The sequence below is a fragment of the Puntigrus tetrazona genome, chromosome 5 (genome assembly GCF_018831695.1).
Source record: "Puntigrus tetrazona isolate hp1 chromosome 5, ASM1883169v1, whole genome shotgun sequence".
NCBI lineage: Eukaryota > Metazoa > Chordata > Actinopteri > Cypriniformes > Cyprinidae > Puntigrus > Puntigrus tetrazona.
In genome coordinates this window covers 10,972,754-10,986,144 of record NC_056703.1, presented here as the reverse complement: position 1 = coordinate 10,986,144, position 13,391 = coordinate 10,972,754, and the positions used below count along the sequence as shown (strand labels likewise).

General features: G+C 38.5%; 2 protein-coding genes across 6 annotated transcripts; one reads left to right on the top strand and one right to left on the bottom strand.

Moving 5' to 3' along the window:
- Nucleotides 1-96: 96 nt before the first annotated feature.
- On the bottom strand, nt 97-4,558 carry capga (capping protein (actin filament), gelsolin-like a). Of its 2 annotated transcripts, none has more exons than XM_043238571.1 (9): nt 4,348-4,558; nt 2,758-2,951; nt 2,468-2,622; nt 1,722-1,889; nt 1,456-1,605; nt 842-928; nt 484-616; nt 310-401; nt 97-233 (listed from the first exon to the last, which is right to left on the bottom strand). In XM_043238571.1, the coding sequence occupies exons 1-9, from the start codon at nt 4,458-4,460 to the stop codon at nt 168-170; spliced, it is 1,158 nt and encodes a 385-aa protein (XP_043094506.1). In that variant the 5' UTR covers nt 4,461-4,558; the 3' UTR covers nt 97-167. The 2 variants fall into 2 exon arrangements, with proteins under 2 accessions (XP_043094506.1, XP_043094505.1); XM_043238570.1 differs by having other exon boundaries at nt 2,758-2,954; nt 4,348-4,556.
- A 1,660-nt stretch (nt 4,559-6,218) lies between these two features.
- On the top strand, nt 6,219-12,932 carry si:ch211-114c12.2 (uncharacterized protein LOC336578 homolog). 4 transcript variants are annotated; one of them, XM_043239661.1, is made up of 10 exons: nt 6,219-6,477; nt 7,403-7,459; nt 7,538-8,194; nt 8,539-9,177; nt 11,072-11,202; nt 11,297-11,387; nt 11,472-11,520; nt 11,636-11,710; nt 11,898-12,050; nt 12,144-12,932. In XM_043239661.1, exons 2-9 carry the CDS (start codon nt 7,419-7,421, stop codon nt 12,039-12,041), a joined length of 1,827 nt encoding a protein of 608 aa, XP_043095596.1. In that variant the 5' UTR covers nt 6,219-6,477; nt 7,403-7,418; the 3' UTR covers nt 12,042-12,050; nt 12,144-12,932. The 4 variants fall into 4 exon arrangements, with proteins under 4 accessions (XP_043095596.1, XP_043095595.1, XP_043095597.1 ...); XM_043239660.1 differs by having other exon boundaries at nt 7,399-7,459; XM_043239662.1 differs by having other exon boundaries at nt 6,225-6,351; nt 7,399-7,459.
- Nucleotides 12,933-13,391: the final 459 nt, after the last annotated feature.

The window sequence follows — 13,391 nt, the reverse complement described above, 5'->3', positions numbered from 1 at the left end:
GGCAGTTGCTGAATAAAAATGCCAACCACCCCGTTCTTCACAATACCTGGGATCAAACAAGCATGTTTTGGCTAATAACAAAAAGCTGCAACAAATAAGGTAAATTGGTAAGCTGTGTGATGCTGTGTGTATTATTTTCTACATACATCCCATATGTTAGTATGTGTTTAATTCCAGCTCTTGAAGAACTGTTTGAAGAGGACAGATTCACGCCCCTGAGGGAGAATTTCCACCTAAGGTTACAAAGAAATGTGTTAAGGGAGCAGATAATAAAATAAAAATGAAAGCACGAGCTGCCTGTTGTTATACCTGCGTTCTCATCCTGGGATATTTCCTTTCTGTAATTAACTCTTCTGCAACCTTCAGTGCAGCTGCTTTCTTGTCTGCATTGGCTCCATTACCTGTGCGTCAAAGAAGAAAGTCAATAAATGAAAAAAAGGTTGGATGTACTACACGCACAAGCTTGAATATATACTCAATCACCTTTCCAAATGTAAATCTTCCCATTAGATCCATTGTCCAGGACGAAGCAGTCATGTTTCTCCAGCAGCTCTTGACTGAAAGGGCCTTTGTCACACAGTTTTGTCGAGATCTTTTGGCCTGTTGCATTAGTCACCTCAGAAGACAGAATTATTCAGAGATCTCAAAATTTCAAAATGTGGAAAATGTGTTCAAAATGTGTTCAAAATTTCCCCAGTATAACGTTTTTAGCATTCAAACAGCAGCAGTTTTGTTTTTAGATTTCTGGATAAATATACAGTATTATTAACCATAAAGAACAAGAAGTTATATGAGGTATTCTGATACCTGTAAAAACACACTGTAAAGAGAGAGAGCTGACCTTGTAAAGACAAGCAGAATTGGTGTTGTCTGCTTCAGCGTCTTCCTCTGTTGAGCTGTCCTTAAGAGCTGGGATTGGACCAAGTGCCTTTTAAACGAAAATAGAGATGATCATTTATCATTTGTAATCCATACATAGATAAACCTAACCTATTGATGCATTTGTCTAATTTAATAAACAATTTTATATGAACTATAATTATTTTATAGTATTATTATAGAATTATTATATCATTTTGTATATTTAGAAGTCTATATATATATATATATATATATATATATATATATATATATATATATATATATATATATATATATATACACACACACACACAAACACACATGCACATATATATGCACATATATATGCATTTTATATGAACTATAATTATTTTATAGTATTATTATAGAATTATTATATCATTTTTTTATATTTAGAAGTCTATATATATATACACAAACACACATGCACATATATATGCACCTGCATATACAGATACATATTTATTTACTATTATTTACTACGATTTATTAACTTATTTATTATCCACAATTTGATAAAGAAATGAACGAAGCAAATGCATTTCTTATTCTGTGCTCTTTTGTGCTTGTCACCTGAACCATCTCCAGTGGTTCCTCTCCTTCTGTCACATCAATGATGTGAGCTTTCCCGTTCCTTTCAGTGTCTCTGATCAGCATTGCTATCTCTCGCACCTTCTGACGCTCAAACATATTGGCTTTGGAACCGCTCCATGCAACTATATTCTGAACATAAACACACGCGCATTTGCATAATAACACCGACTGAATAACTGACCATGTTTATCCAACTAAAATACTATAAAAGCACAATAACAGACAACTTTTTCTCACATACTCACATTTTTCTCTCCAAGGTCCAGTATAAAACAGTCGCCCTTGTTGAAGCTCCCCCAGCTAAGCTCCACCTCTCTTGCACGGATGTTTTTCTTTCCTTTGACTTGGTAGAGATGTGTAACAGGGTCAGCCCTGGACCTGGCACTCTTAAACCCAGAATCCACTCCACCCTCCTGAGACAGACAGAGAAACTAGCAAATTCAGTCATTTCATACACCACTTTCTTTGCACATACTCTACTTTTTAGTAGATTTTTAGTCTCTTATGGTAGATAGCAATGTTGTGAAATATTATTACGATATATTTTAATGAAAGGTATTCCTTTTTTTCCAGCAGTCTTTGGTGTCACTTGATCTTTTTGAAATCATTCTGATATTCTGATCTTCGATGAATAGAAAGTGTAACAGGAAGTACTGAAATATAAATATTGATAAATGTAATACTCCATCCAGACAGCTGAATCCCTCGTCATTTTCAAAAAAACTCTAAACTCTAAGAACTCTTCCTTAAAAATCCATAACTGCCTCTTCCTTTCACTTTATCTATGATCTTATTTTCCTTAGTATCTTCCTGCACTAGCTTTTATTGGGAGCTTCTCTTGTTTATTGCCATTATACGATTAATCGCTTATTGTTTTCCTCAAATGTAAGAATTCGCTTTGGATAAAATTTTCGGCCAAACGAATAAATGTAAATGTAATGCACTTTTTTTTTTTTGCTGTATTTGTTCTGTTGCAGCCCCATACTCTCACCTTGTAACTGACTCCTTCAGGGAAGAGTCCCATGAACTCAGACGACTCGTATCCTTGCACCTGTCGGTGTTGCACTGGCTCTCCACCCAAGAAGCTGTCCAGCTGAGTGGCAAGCATGGCACAAGCACCCTGCTCATCCGGGGATGACTTCTCACCTTGATCAGGGAAGGAAACCAACAGTAAGAGAAAAAGCCAAATCTACAAGAACCTTGCATATTTTAACAACGCTGTATCAGATGCATTTCCATTCATTCTGCATTTATATACATGCACAAACAGACGTTACACACCCATCCACATGTGCAGGTCACTTCCATCCTTTCCTCGGTTGCTGAGCACAATATAAGAATCCCCATTGTAGAAGATTCCTCTTTGTGATGGTTCAAGGAGCACGGCCCTCATCTTCTCAACCCTCCAGACGTACAACCCTGGCTTTTGCACTTCATCGGTAAACTGACTCTGTGCCGCCCGCAGATTAAGCATCCTGCTGAGGGTGGAGAGGAAGATTAAAGACCTTGTGTTCACGAAATGTTAGGGGCTGCGTTATGAGAAAGGCAACAAGTGAAGAGAGGAGGAGGTGAGGTAAGAAAAGGGGGAATGAAGCGAGGAGAAAGCGAGAGTGGATGAGAGAGAGAGAGAAAGAACAGAGCCTGTGTACAAGGAAGAAGAGAAACGGATAAAAACAAGGAGATAAGGAAGGAAATATAAAGTATTGTAGTGAAATATGGTGGATGTTGTAAAAGCAATGAAATCCGGGCAGAGAATTATGGCATATAGGACGAATGGAAAGAGGCAGAAAGCAGGACGAATGGTTTAGGGAAAGAGAAAATGGAAATATAAAGCTAAAATATAGGAAGTGGTGGGAGAGAAAGAGAGTGGAGAGTGAGATCGAGCGGGTTTGATGGAGTAAGCCTGATCTAGACAGTAGAGGCGGGGACCTTGAAGGTCAGGGGTCAGATATGGAAGCAGAGCACGGGATTGCATGCTCCATTACAGATGTACAATGGGAAGGCTGGTGGGAGGTGAGAGCAGAGAGATCACATATAATAGAGCTGTAAAATGAGATGCATTTGTGCCATACAAATAATTCATAAGGTCAACTGTTGCGCAGTCATACAAGACAAGCGGCTTACATACACTCAGCCACGCTCACCAAAGACAGACAGACAGAGCAACAGAGCAGTTCTCCCCTAGCCACTGCGTTTACAGTGATTACTTAATTGCATTAAGCGGTCAGATGTGAGGTCACAAACAAAAATAAACCACACTGAGGCATCATCCTTTGACTGATGTCTCACATGATGTTAAAATATCTTGAGCATAAGATAACATCTATGTTTCCTCTTGAATGAATATGAGTATAAGTGTGTTACGTTGGAGCAGATGGTAAAGCGGTCTACCGCTTTGATGCCTGCTGACACCCCTTTCTTTCACTTCCTTATAACTGTCAAATAAAGTATGAATAGTAAAACAGAATTTGACAAAATTGCAACCAAAATAACTTTCTTTTTTTTTTACCTCCCTAGTATAATTTTTTTCAGTGCTTAGCAGGGCTGTGCACCACCTAAAGTTTAACTGAAAATTCTTTTGAAATTAACATTTGCTTCCTAAATTAAATTATAATTTACGGAAATTAAAATAAATATTCTGATTAACATAGGTACTGAAGCTTAAATAGATACTGAAGGCAAGTATTGAAAATAATTAAAGCATTAAAAAGTATAATTATTTTTGCCTTTTTTGTAAAATTAATAGATCAAATAATATTCTTTATAACATATATATATATATATATATATATATATATATATATATATATATATATATATATATATATATATATACGCAACATAAAAATGTATTATCTGTCAGTTTCCTACCTCAATGCAATGGTCTTTGTTGATGTAAGTCCAGCTCTAAATGTAACTGCTGCCTGAACAATCAGCTCTACTGCATATGCAGTTGACTGACTTTTTTCATAACTTCCTGCCATTTCCCCCTCAGTAACTTACAAAAACCAGACGCAGTTATCAAGGCATTGACTATGTGGAGCTGATGGTTACAAGACAAAAGCTTGTTAACCAAATGATTAGCCGCAGGGAAATTCTGATCATCAGCATCTCACATCTGTTGCAAACACACATCTCTTTTTGACTACACAAGCAACACATCATTTAACTGATCCTGTTTTTGTGTTATTTATGGAAAGAGTGAGAGATAAAGGGTAAGAGTAAAAGTCAAAAGACCAATGTAAAATTGTAACCCAAAGAACTGAAGCTTATGCTATTTTATCAAGCACTCCAGTATTTGTATGCTTCACTTCATCCACACATGTCACGTGAGCAGTTATGCAATAAAAATAGGATTCATATCTGAGATCTGTCAGAGTATCATATGCCAATGCGAAGTGGGGATAAAAGTCTGATTTCTTATTTATAATGGAGGTAGTTTCCATCATTAGTCATTATTGTCTATTGGATGTGTGTACACTATTGGAGGTTTTTGTAGTGAGAGTTTTGACAGGTCTGTTGTTACTAACACAAGCAAAACAACTTTTAAGTGCCTTAAACATAGGAAAGAGTGTGTGTAAAAGAGAGCAAGAAAGAACCATCAGAAGTCACTTTTAGGCTAGACTATTTCATATCTCTTGAATGACAGGTATAATATATATGCCTTTGAAGTGTGGTGTATGCTCATCTCAATATAAGTGTATTGATCAGGTTAGACAGTGGCATGCACAAGTTACTGTATTGTTAAAAGTTTTGTCTTCATATATATATATATATATATATATATATATATATATATATATATATATATATATATATATATATATATATATATATATATATGAAACAGACTATTGTTTGTTTCTGCTTTTTGATTATATTTTATTAGAACAAGGTACATGGAAAGTATTTAGTGTCAGAAACAGAATTAACTTTTCATTTTTTCTACCTACTACAAGACAGAGGAAAAATACAAGACACTCAGAAGAAGGAAGAAAAAAAAGTTGAGTAAAAAATAACTGAGTTGCATATTTTGGAAATAAGGCCTTTAGGGCAAATTGGTGTCTTAAGAAGCAAGTCTAATCCTGATTCAAAGGGCATTTGTGGGACCACATCTCAATGGGCCTGAATAAAATGTCGAACTTGGAGATTTCAAAAAAAAATCTGACTTCTGAAGATAACATTTGTGAATAAGATCATTATAATTAGCAAAAATATTAAATGTAAATATTAATATTACATTTAACTATACCCAAGTCCTTCCGTTGCTTGAAAGCAGCATCTAGCTTGGCAGCTTGGAAAAGATATGGGGGTGTCCAAAAAAAAGTTGAAAAACTCTACGAGTTGTTTTGAGGTTTGAAATTACAACTGGATTTGAGGAAAATTGTGATGATGAAAAACGTGACTTCATTGTGATCACCCCCACCCCCCAGTTTCGTTCGACCAGATTTCATTCTTTCAAACCTCATTTTGACAGAAACAAAAGGTTTCAGGTTTGAGCAGTGACAAATGTGTGGTGACAAATGCACACGCTCTCATGTTATGATCACCATGATCATAATTTTTTTTCACCGTTTCAGCTTCAGTAAGGCATGTTTATAAGTTGCCAGAAAAAAAATATTTTTGAATAAATGAATGCAAAAAAAACAAAATAGGTTCATAAAATAATACAGAATAGCCGCTAACGAAACAACATGGACGCAGGCGAGATTAATCTAGCTAGTTCCTGTCCAGACGTGAGCGCGCCCCTCGGTGACGTCACCACGGCCGCAGCTGTTCGGCTCGTCTGAATGTAATTTCACAGACAAGTCGAGCTCTTCGACGGAATGACTTCGATGTAACTACGAAGGCGACGGATTTTTGTTAATTTTGAGAGCGCGTACTGTTCATCTTCGATGCGTAACGTCGTATAACGGAAGACGGTTGTTAGCTAGCTATCACGGCTAAGCGTTTGCTGATGAACTAGATTTGGTGATCTGTTTTCGTGTCGGACAACCTTGGGTATGTCAAAACAACTCAGCCGGTCAACTTTATCGACATTAAACATGGGGGTTTAAACTAAAGCAGAAGTTGTAGCGTATATTGGTACATGATGTTGTTTAGATTATATTTGAAAATGTTTTCGCTTTGTCGTAGATTTGCATTGACACTCTAGGCGGAAAGCGCTGTTTGTTTTACCCGTTTACCGTGTGCTTTTGTATTCGGCCTAATATTTCGTCGGTTGTTTTAAAAGCTTAGTTGTATGCTACACGTGCGATATTGCGAGGGAAACGTTTTATTATGTTTGTTTTGAATTATTGTTCTGAATGTGAAACTCGAGGCCTTATCGGCCCTGAAACACGCGTTCATGTAACGTTAGGCCAGGAATGTGGTGTCGTCGACCTCGTCTTAATGTGCTTAATTCCTACACAATTAGATAAAGAACGATGGTTTATTTAAGCACAATGTGTGAAACAACAAAACAGTATAATGTGGAATAATTAAAACAAAATTGAGTGTTAATCTGATAACTGGATTGACAAGGTATCGATTTCTTGTCGTGTGGCGTGTGATAATTTCAAGATGAATACCTTTGATCATGTTGCGCATGCTTTACTAATATTTGTTCAAAGGTTAAAATACGTTTGTTTTAAAACGTTTTTTTTTTTTTTTGCTTTAAAAAAAATGGCTTTGGGGTAGACTGTAGTATGTAATTTCTTTTATCATCATTTAAGATGCCGAGGTGGATCGCTTGGTTTTATTTTTTAGATTTGTTACGCAAAAAATAATACCAGAACTAGTTGGCATTGCAATAAAGTCTTTTACTTTCAGATTTTAGACTTGTCAATGTCTGTTTCCTTTTTTTTTTTTTTTTTTTTTTTGAGTCCTGTTCTGTCAATAATGTGGGAGAGTAACATGTATATCTTATTTATTTCACTTAAGATAGGTTTAACAGCTGAAAAATGGTGAGACCACATTCAGGATCTCCTCGTTCCAAACACAGGTACTGCAATGCTGTAGATAAAGTGTTTCATTCTGATGTAACTGCATATTAATTGCTCAATTTTTGTTTTTAATGCAGGCCATTCTCGGACAACTACAGCAGCATGAATCATGAAGGGCGATTTGGCCCCCCTTCAAGAAGCCAGAGAGGTTTTAGAGGACCTCCTGGAAAAGCCCCACCAAGTTGGAGAGATAATAACAGTGGACCCCAGCCATACCCCAAGAGGCCCTCGCTCATGGGTGAACGCAGAGAGCGGCCACATGGACCATGGATGCAGCACCAGGATAACTTCCATCCATATCCCAGCTCACAGGATTCACAGCGGGGCCGCAGGAGGCCTTCTCCACCTCGCTCAAGCCGCCCTCCCCCAGTCCAGCACAGGCAGTCCCCACATGGTCCTATACATGGACCCCCTAGCCACAGAGCACCACTTTTTCATGAAAACCACCCTAGCCACACATCTCCATCTCGCCATTTCCACGGCCCCCCAGACAGGAGGATTCCTTCCCCACATAGTTCCTTCAGGGGTCCACAGCGACGCCCAAGCCCTCAGGAACATGACAGGAGCTGGTGCCCCACTCCTCGGGATAGGCCCTTTGGCCGACCAGCACTTGGCGGGCACCACTGGAATGGCCCAGGAGGTTACCCTCACCCCCCTGGTGGGGATTCAAGGCTTTCTGGCCCACTCCAGAGAAAACCCAGAGAGTTTCATGGAAGGAATTCATATCCAGAGAGGTACAAGAATGAAGCTGTGCAGGCTGGGTAAAGTAAAAATACAGTTATGTGTTAGAATGCAAAGTACACTGCAGGGTGGTGAGAGAGCTTCCTTCAGCTTTCTGTCAGTGTAAAGTACCGCAGGATCTAATGATAAAGCCCATAAAGTGAAACTGAAGAAAATGTAAAAACCATTTGAGGCTATTTCCCCTTAAAGTTTTACTGGCACAAAAGTGATATGGCATTCAGCAGCCTGGGGCTGGATCTAAATTGATAGAAGTTAAGAGCTTCCACAAGAGCTTTCTCAAGCAGCACAAACTGGCATTATAACCAACATGTTTGTATTGTTTGTAATGGATATGTAGGTGGTCTGCAGAGAGAGATCATCGTGCGCCACATGGAGATCTTGGAAGGGAGTCCCGGCGACCTGGCATGGAATGGGCACATGGAGGAGGGGGAAGTCCACATACTCGGCCTCCTTACAGATCGCCAGCACGAAGACCAGGCCCGCCCCCATCTGGATCGTCACTTAGACCGTATCCTCCTTTTCGACCACAGGAAAGGCCCTTTGGACGGCCAATGAAGAGGAAGAGTCAAGAATTCAGAAGGCCACCATCATCAAGCGGTTTAGAGCATGGGCCACCAAAGCGTTTCTGCAGGGAGTTCTCAGTGAGACCTGTTCCTCTCAGGGGCTTTCGAGGTCGAGGTTTGTCGCTTCAAGATAAAAGCCGACTGATAAAGGCAAGGAGGTTTAGAGCGGAGTCAGTGGCCCGGTTCAAACTGCCTCCACCGAGGCCGAGAATCTCGGAGAGAGTCCAGAAGCCTAAGCCTCAGACTGCGCCAAAGAATGCCAAAGATTCCCCAGGAGTCTCACCACGCAAGTTACCACTCAAAAAGATGTCATCATCCAGAGAGTCGTCCCCCAACACAGACTCCAAGACTGCAGAACCTGAGAGGGACTCCGAAACAAAGGTGGAATCCCGTCGCTCTGTGAGCGCACACAGGTATGGTATCACCCCTCACACTGTGGCAATGGGCGCGTGATGTTTAGAAGGTCAAGCTTCCTGTTTTTCAATGGCACAACTTTCATCAAAGCGGTGTCACCTTGTCAGATGAGATGGATGAGGAGAGAAAAAAGAAAATCATGCCTGTTTTTCTCCTAATTATTGACAACAGTTTGATGTTAATCCTGTCCTTGTCAAGAAAATGTGATAAGAGATAAGTCTGAGCAAGTGGTCTTTGAAAAGTTTCACTGTCGCAGTCCTTTTTGTTCCAAAAGTCAAATGCCATTTGTCCCGCAATGATGCATCCAGATGAGGGAATCTGGAGGGAAATGCTTTTTAAGCCTTAATTTTAAGTATTTGCAGAAGGACACTCTGCCCCATTATGCAACTAACTGCGGTAACAATGAGCTATGTTCAGTCTTGTCACTGCTGCATCTTACGGACATAAGATAAGACGTCTTGGAAAATGGAAGTGTAAATGGATTTCACAAAGAATGGACAAGAATTCCATTTCTACAGTTATGACCTTTAGACCCTGCCATTTGATATTGTTGACTTTGAAGAACTTGATTGATTGGTTGGATGAATGAAGAAACCACAACTCTTCAACTTTTCAGTGGAAACCGTGTTTGTTTGCAAGAAGAGAAACAACTACCTTTTCCTTAGATTAATCTTAAAATTTGGTCAGCATCAGATCAGATGACCATGATCAAAAGAATAAAACTCCATGTACAATAAACTCAGGAATGCCTTGAAAATGCATCCACCAACGGGCCTTATGTGAGATCTACTGTGAGAAAGAAGGCACATCTTCTATGATCGATCAGAGACCCCAACAAAATGGGCGTTCTGTTTTCTTTCTTTTTTTTGTCACATGCCTCCTTTGTCTCTACAGTCCTTTGTCATCACATGGGTGGTATTTTATGAAAGATTTAGGCTCTTAAATGCCTTTTATCCTTGGCATTGCAGCATTGCCGGCAAGCAGAGATGAAGTTATGTTACAAACAAAACCATTGGCTGAAATGGCAAGAAGTTGGAGTTGTTAAAGATAAAACCTGATCCAGTTGTGCCTAATGAAACATCTGCTAAAATGTCAATCATTATAGTCGACCTCAGTAGAAGTTGTGCAACTGAAGAACTATCAAAGCAATTTTAGTAGACAGTTATGTGAAGATGGATACCTGAGTTTGAAGTTTCTGCAGTTTATTAAAGGAGAACTGGCCAGAAATATCTAGAGAAATCAGTCTCGTATTGGGAAAATCCTCCTCTGTGACCTGGACCTCAATGAAGTTGTGGAATGCAGAGCTGTAAACCAACGTTTATATCATGAAATGCGTGATCCAGCATGAAGTGTTTGCAGCCTCCCAACACATCTGATCCAGTATGAAAGGATAGGTTGAGAGGAATGTGTCTGGCTTGCCAAGTCTGGATAACAAGGAAGTGCTTGCATGGCCGTCTGTTCACTTTTTGGAGCGTAAAACGATTCCTACACAGCGTTCTTCAGTCCACTCATTCAGTCTGCCTTTATCAGTAATTCACGTTAGCGAAAGGAAGGCTGCTAAAGGCCAAGGTGAATCAGGGAAAATTAATCTACCAATTCAAACTGAAGCATGGCGATGATGGGCTTGCTTTGCTGTAAGTACCCATGTAGTAATCCATCATTGGTCCATCTGCATTTGCAACAATACAATTGGGTTCTTGAGGACTGTGAATGTTTGAGTAATTTAGTTTGAACTGCAACATTTCTCTCCTCAGATCACGAGGCACAAACTTATTCCTCTTTTCAAATCAGAACATTTGTGCATGCCTAAATGCTTGATGTTTAGAGTTTATCCCTTTAGTGCCCAGATGATGTTTATGACTTGTTCAAATGCCTCGTTGACTTTCTTTTCAGCTCTTCACCAATAGACAGACGACTTTCACGTGATCTTGTTGTGGTTTCTCATTGGGAGGCGGGGCACAAACCCAGTACTAGCCCTAAGAACAATACATCCTGGAGGAATAAGGCACCCAAGAGCAAATCTGGTAAAAGTCTGAATTATTGGCAAACAATGTATTCTGTTGCAGCAAGCTGGTGTTTTAATTTTTTTTTTAACTCTTAATTTACTTGGTCTTCCAGAGGAATCAGAATCCCATGGAAATTTAACACTGAATGAACGCTTCACCAAGCTGCAGAGTCCTAACTCTTCACAGGAACAGAAAGAAAGACGGTAAGTCAAGAAATGTGTTCCTGTTCTGTTATAGCTAATAAATCTAAACAATTTAGGTGACTGCAACACTTCACAATTTTATAGGTCTTCTGTAAGTCCAGAAAAAACCCTGAGGAAGCCTGGATCATTTCAGGTAATTAACATCTTAATGTTTATCTATTTTATTCATCAAGACTGCTTTAGAAATAAATGCATGTGTTCGATCACATTTTTCAAGTGTTGAAAGTTAAATGTTTCTCTTTACATAGAGGCCAAATTTTCGCCCAACTGCTTTAGTGAAGAGGGGTTCAGCCCCTGATGGAGTTACCAGGAAACCATTAATGGTAAGCGAGGCTTATTATACTGTATTTGAACTGAATAGTATTAATACTTTTCCCCAACACTGAATAAGTTATACAGGTTTATTATTATTAATAATAATAATATATTCATTTTTATTTTTTTAAACTGTGTAGTATTTGGTTTGTGTTTCAGTGCACATTTTAATTGTTTTATTTTTTTTGCCTTAAGGGCACATTAATTCCAAGACCGCCCTTCAATCAGAAGCCTGTCTTCAAGAAGAGTCAAAGTATCATGTCAAAGTACAAGAACCTGCAAACGTTGCGGCATAAAGTGCCTCATCAGCGTCAAGCTACTAGCTATCGCCGGTGGTAAGCCAAAATGGTGAGTCACTTTTTTTTTTTTTTTTTTTTTTTTTTTAATAAATACTGTTGAATATTTAGTCATTTAACTTATCCATTAATTTTACTTTTGCAGATATGCTGAAGCAAGTCGTCCACTGCAAAGCCTCTCTATGAAGCTCCCCTCACCTTCGCTTATCTCCTTTGATCTAATCTGTTGAAAAAAAGAGAAAATAGCAAAGTATTATTTTTCATTTATATAAGTTCCCAATCCCCCCCCTCCTTTGGTGTGCATTAGAGATAATGTCTCATTCTTTTCTTTTGTCTTTTTTAGAGTTTCAAAAACGGAGATTAGCATCACATTTTTGTATATACATTTAACCTGTACAAAAGCTCTCTGTTTTTCCGGTATTTCGTGAAAATGATTTTTAGATTTGGTTAAATTGTTTTTCTTTGAACATGTGGTTCTGTTTATACATCAGTGTCTGAATAGCTGCTTTTTGAAAGTGACTGTTAAAAGACTCATATCATGCGAAATGATACTTGTAAAATGCTGTATGATGAGTAACTTTCATTTGATGAAACAGTTTGGTTGAGCTTCATGTGTTGATTAAATGGCTTCCCTGAAAAATTGTTTGTGTAGCTCAAACACACATGTACATTCTTTGTAATCAGACACTTTGAATAAAACTGGAATTGTCAGATGTTCTCCGTTGAGTGAAGTCAAATACTTGAACTGTAAAATAGATCTGTTGGGTAGTCTGTTAGTCACGAAACCTACCAAACACTGTGACTCGTGTGATGTAGCCATGGTATCTCAGCAGTTCAATGTTGAATTCTTTCAAACTTATGTATTTCTGTCAACCAGCAGTGTGATACTGAATTTTCTGCAACAATTTTGTCCAATAAATGGGTGGCCAATCCAGTTCCTAGAGAGCTATGTTTATATTGAGTTCACTGACAACTTTGCTTCAGTATGCCCATCTGTAATAACCAATTGTTCCTAAAGATTTTATTTATCTGGGGAAGGTGTGTTTGTTTAGGGGTGGAGATTAACTTTGCAGGAAAGTAGGTCTTGAACAGGATTGGGCACCCCAGCCTTTGGTCAAAGATGGATATTTTTAAAGATAATACGCTGTTAACCTGAACTTCTTGACAGATTTTAATCAAACATTAGGTTTTCATGATACCACATTTGCTGAAATGTTAGCCTAAATGCTAAAATTCTGATGTCTATCCGTTCTAAAGAATGGGAACCTTGCAGGTGTATAGTGCTTTTTATAATATACTTATATAGCATTAATATTTATACTCTATACATTTAGTGGTTTGGAGCTGGTGATGTGTTGTATAAAAAACAGCTGCTTATAAAGAAAATATTTAA

Coding starts and splice junctions, on each gene's coding strand:
- capga (XM_043238570.1), bottom strand. CDS start 4,460: ATGGCAGGAAGTTATGAAAAAAGTCAGTCAACTGCATATGCAGTAGAG. Junction 2,623..2,757: donor TGACCTGCACATGTGGATGG/GTGTGTAACGTC, acceptor TCCCTGATCAAG/GTGAGAAGTCATCCCCGGAT. Junction 402..483: donor GAAGATTTACATTTGGAAAG/GTGATTGAGTAT, acceptor TTTGACGCACAG/GTAATGGAGCCAATGCAGAC.
- si:ch211-114c12.2 (XM_043239661.1), top strand. CDS start 7,419: ATGGTGAGACCACATTCAGGATCTCCTCGTTCCAAACACAG. Junction 11,388..11,471: donor CAGGAACAGAAAGAAAGACG/GTAAGTCAAGAA, acceptor ACAATTTTATAG/GTCTTCTGTAAGTCCAGAAA. Junction 11,521..11,635: donor GGAAGCCTGGATCATTTCAG/GTAATTAACATC, acceptor CTCTTTACATAG/AGGCCAAATTTTCGCCCAAC.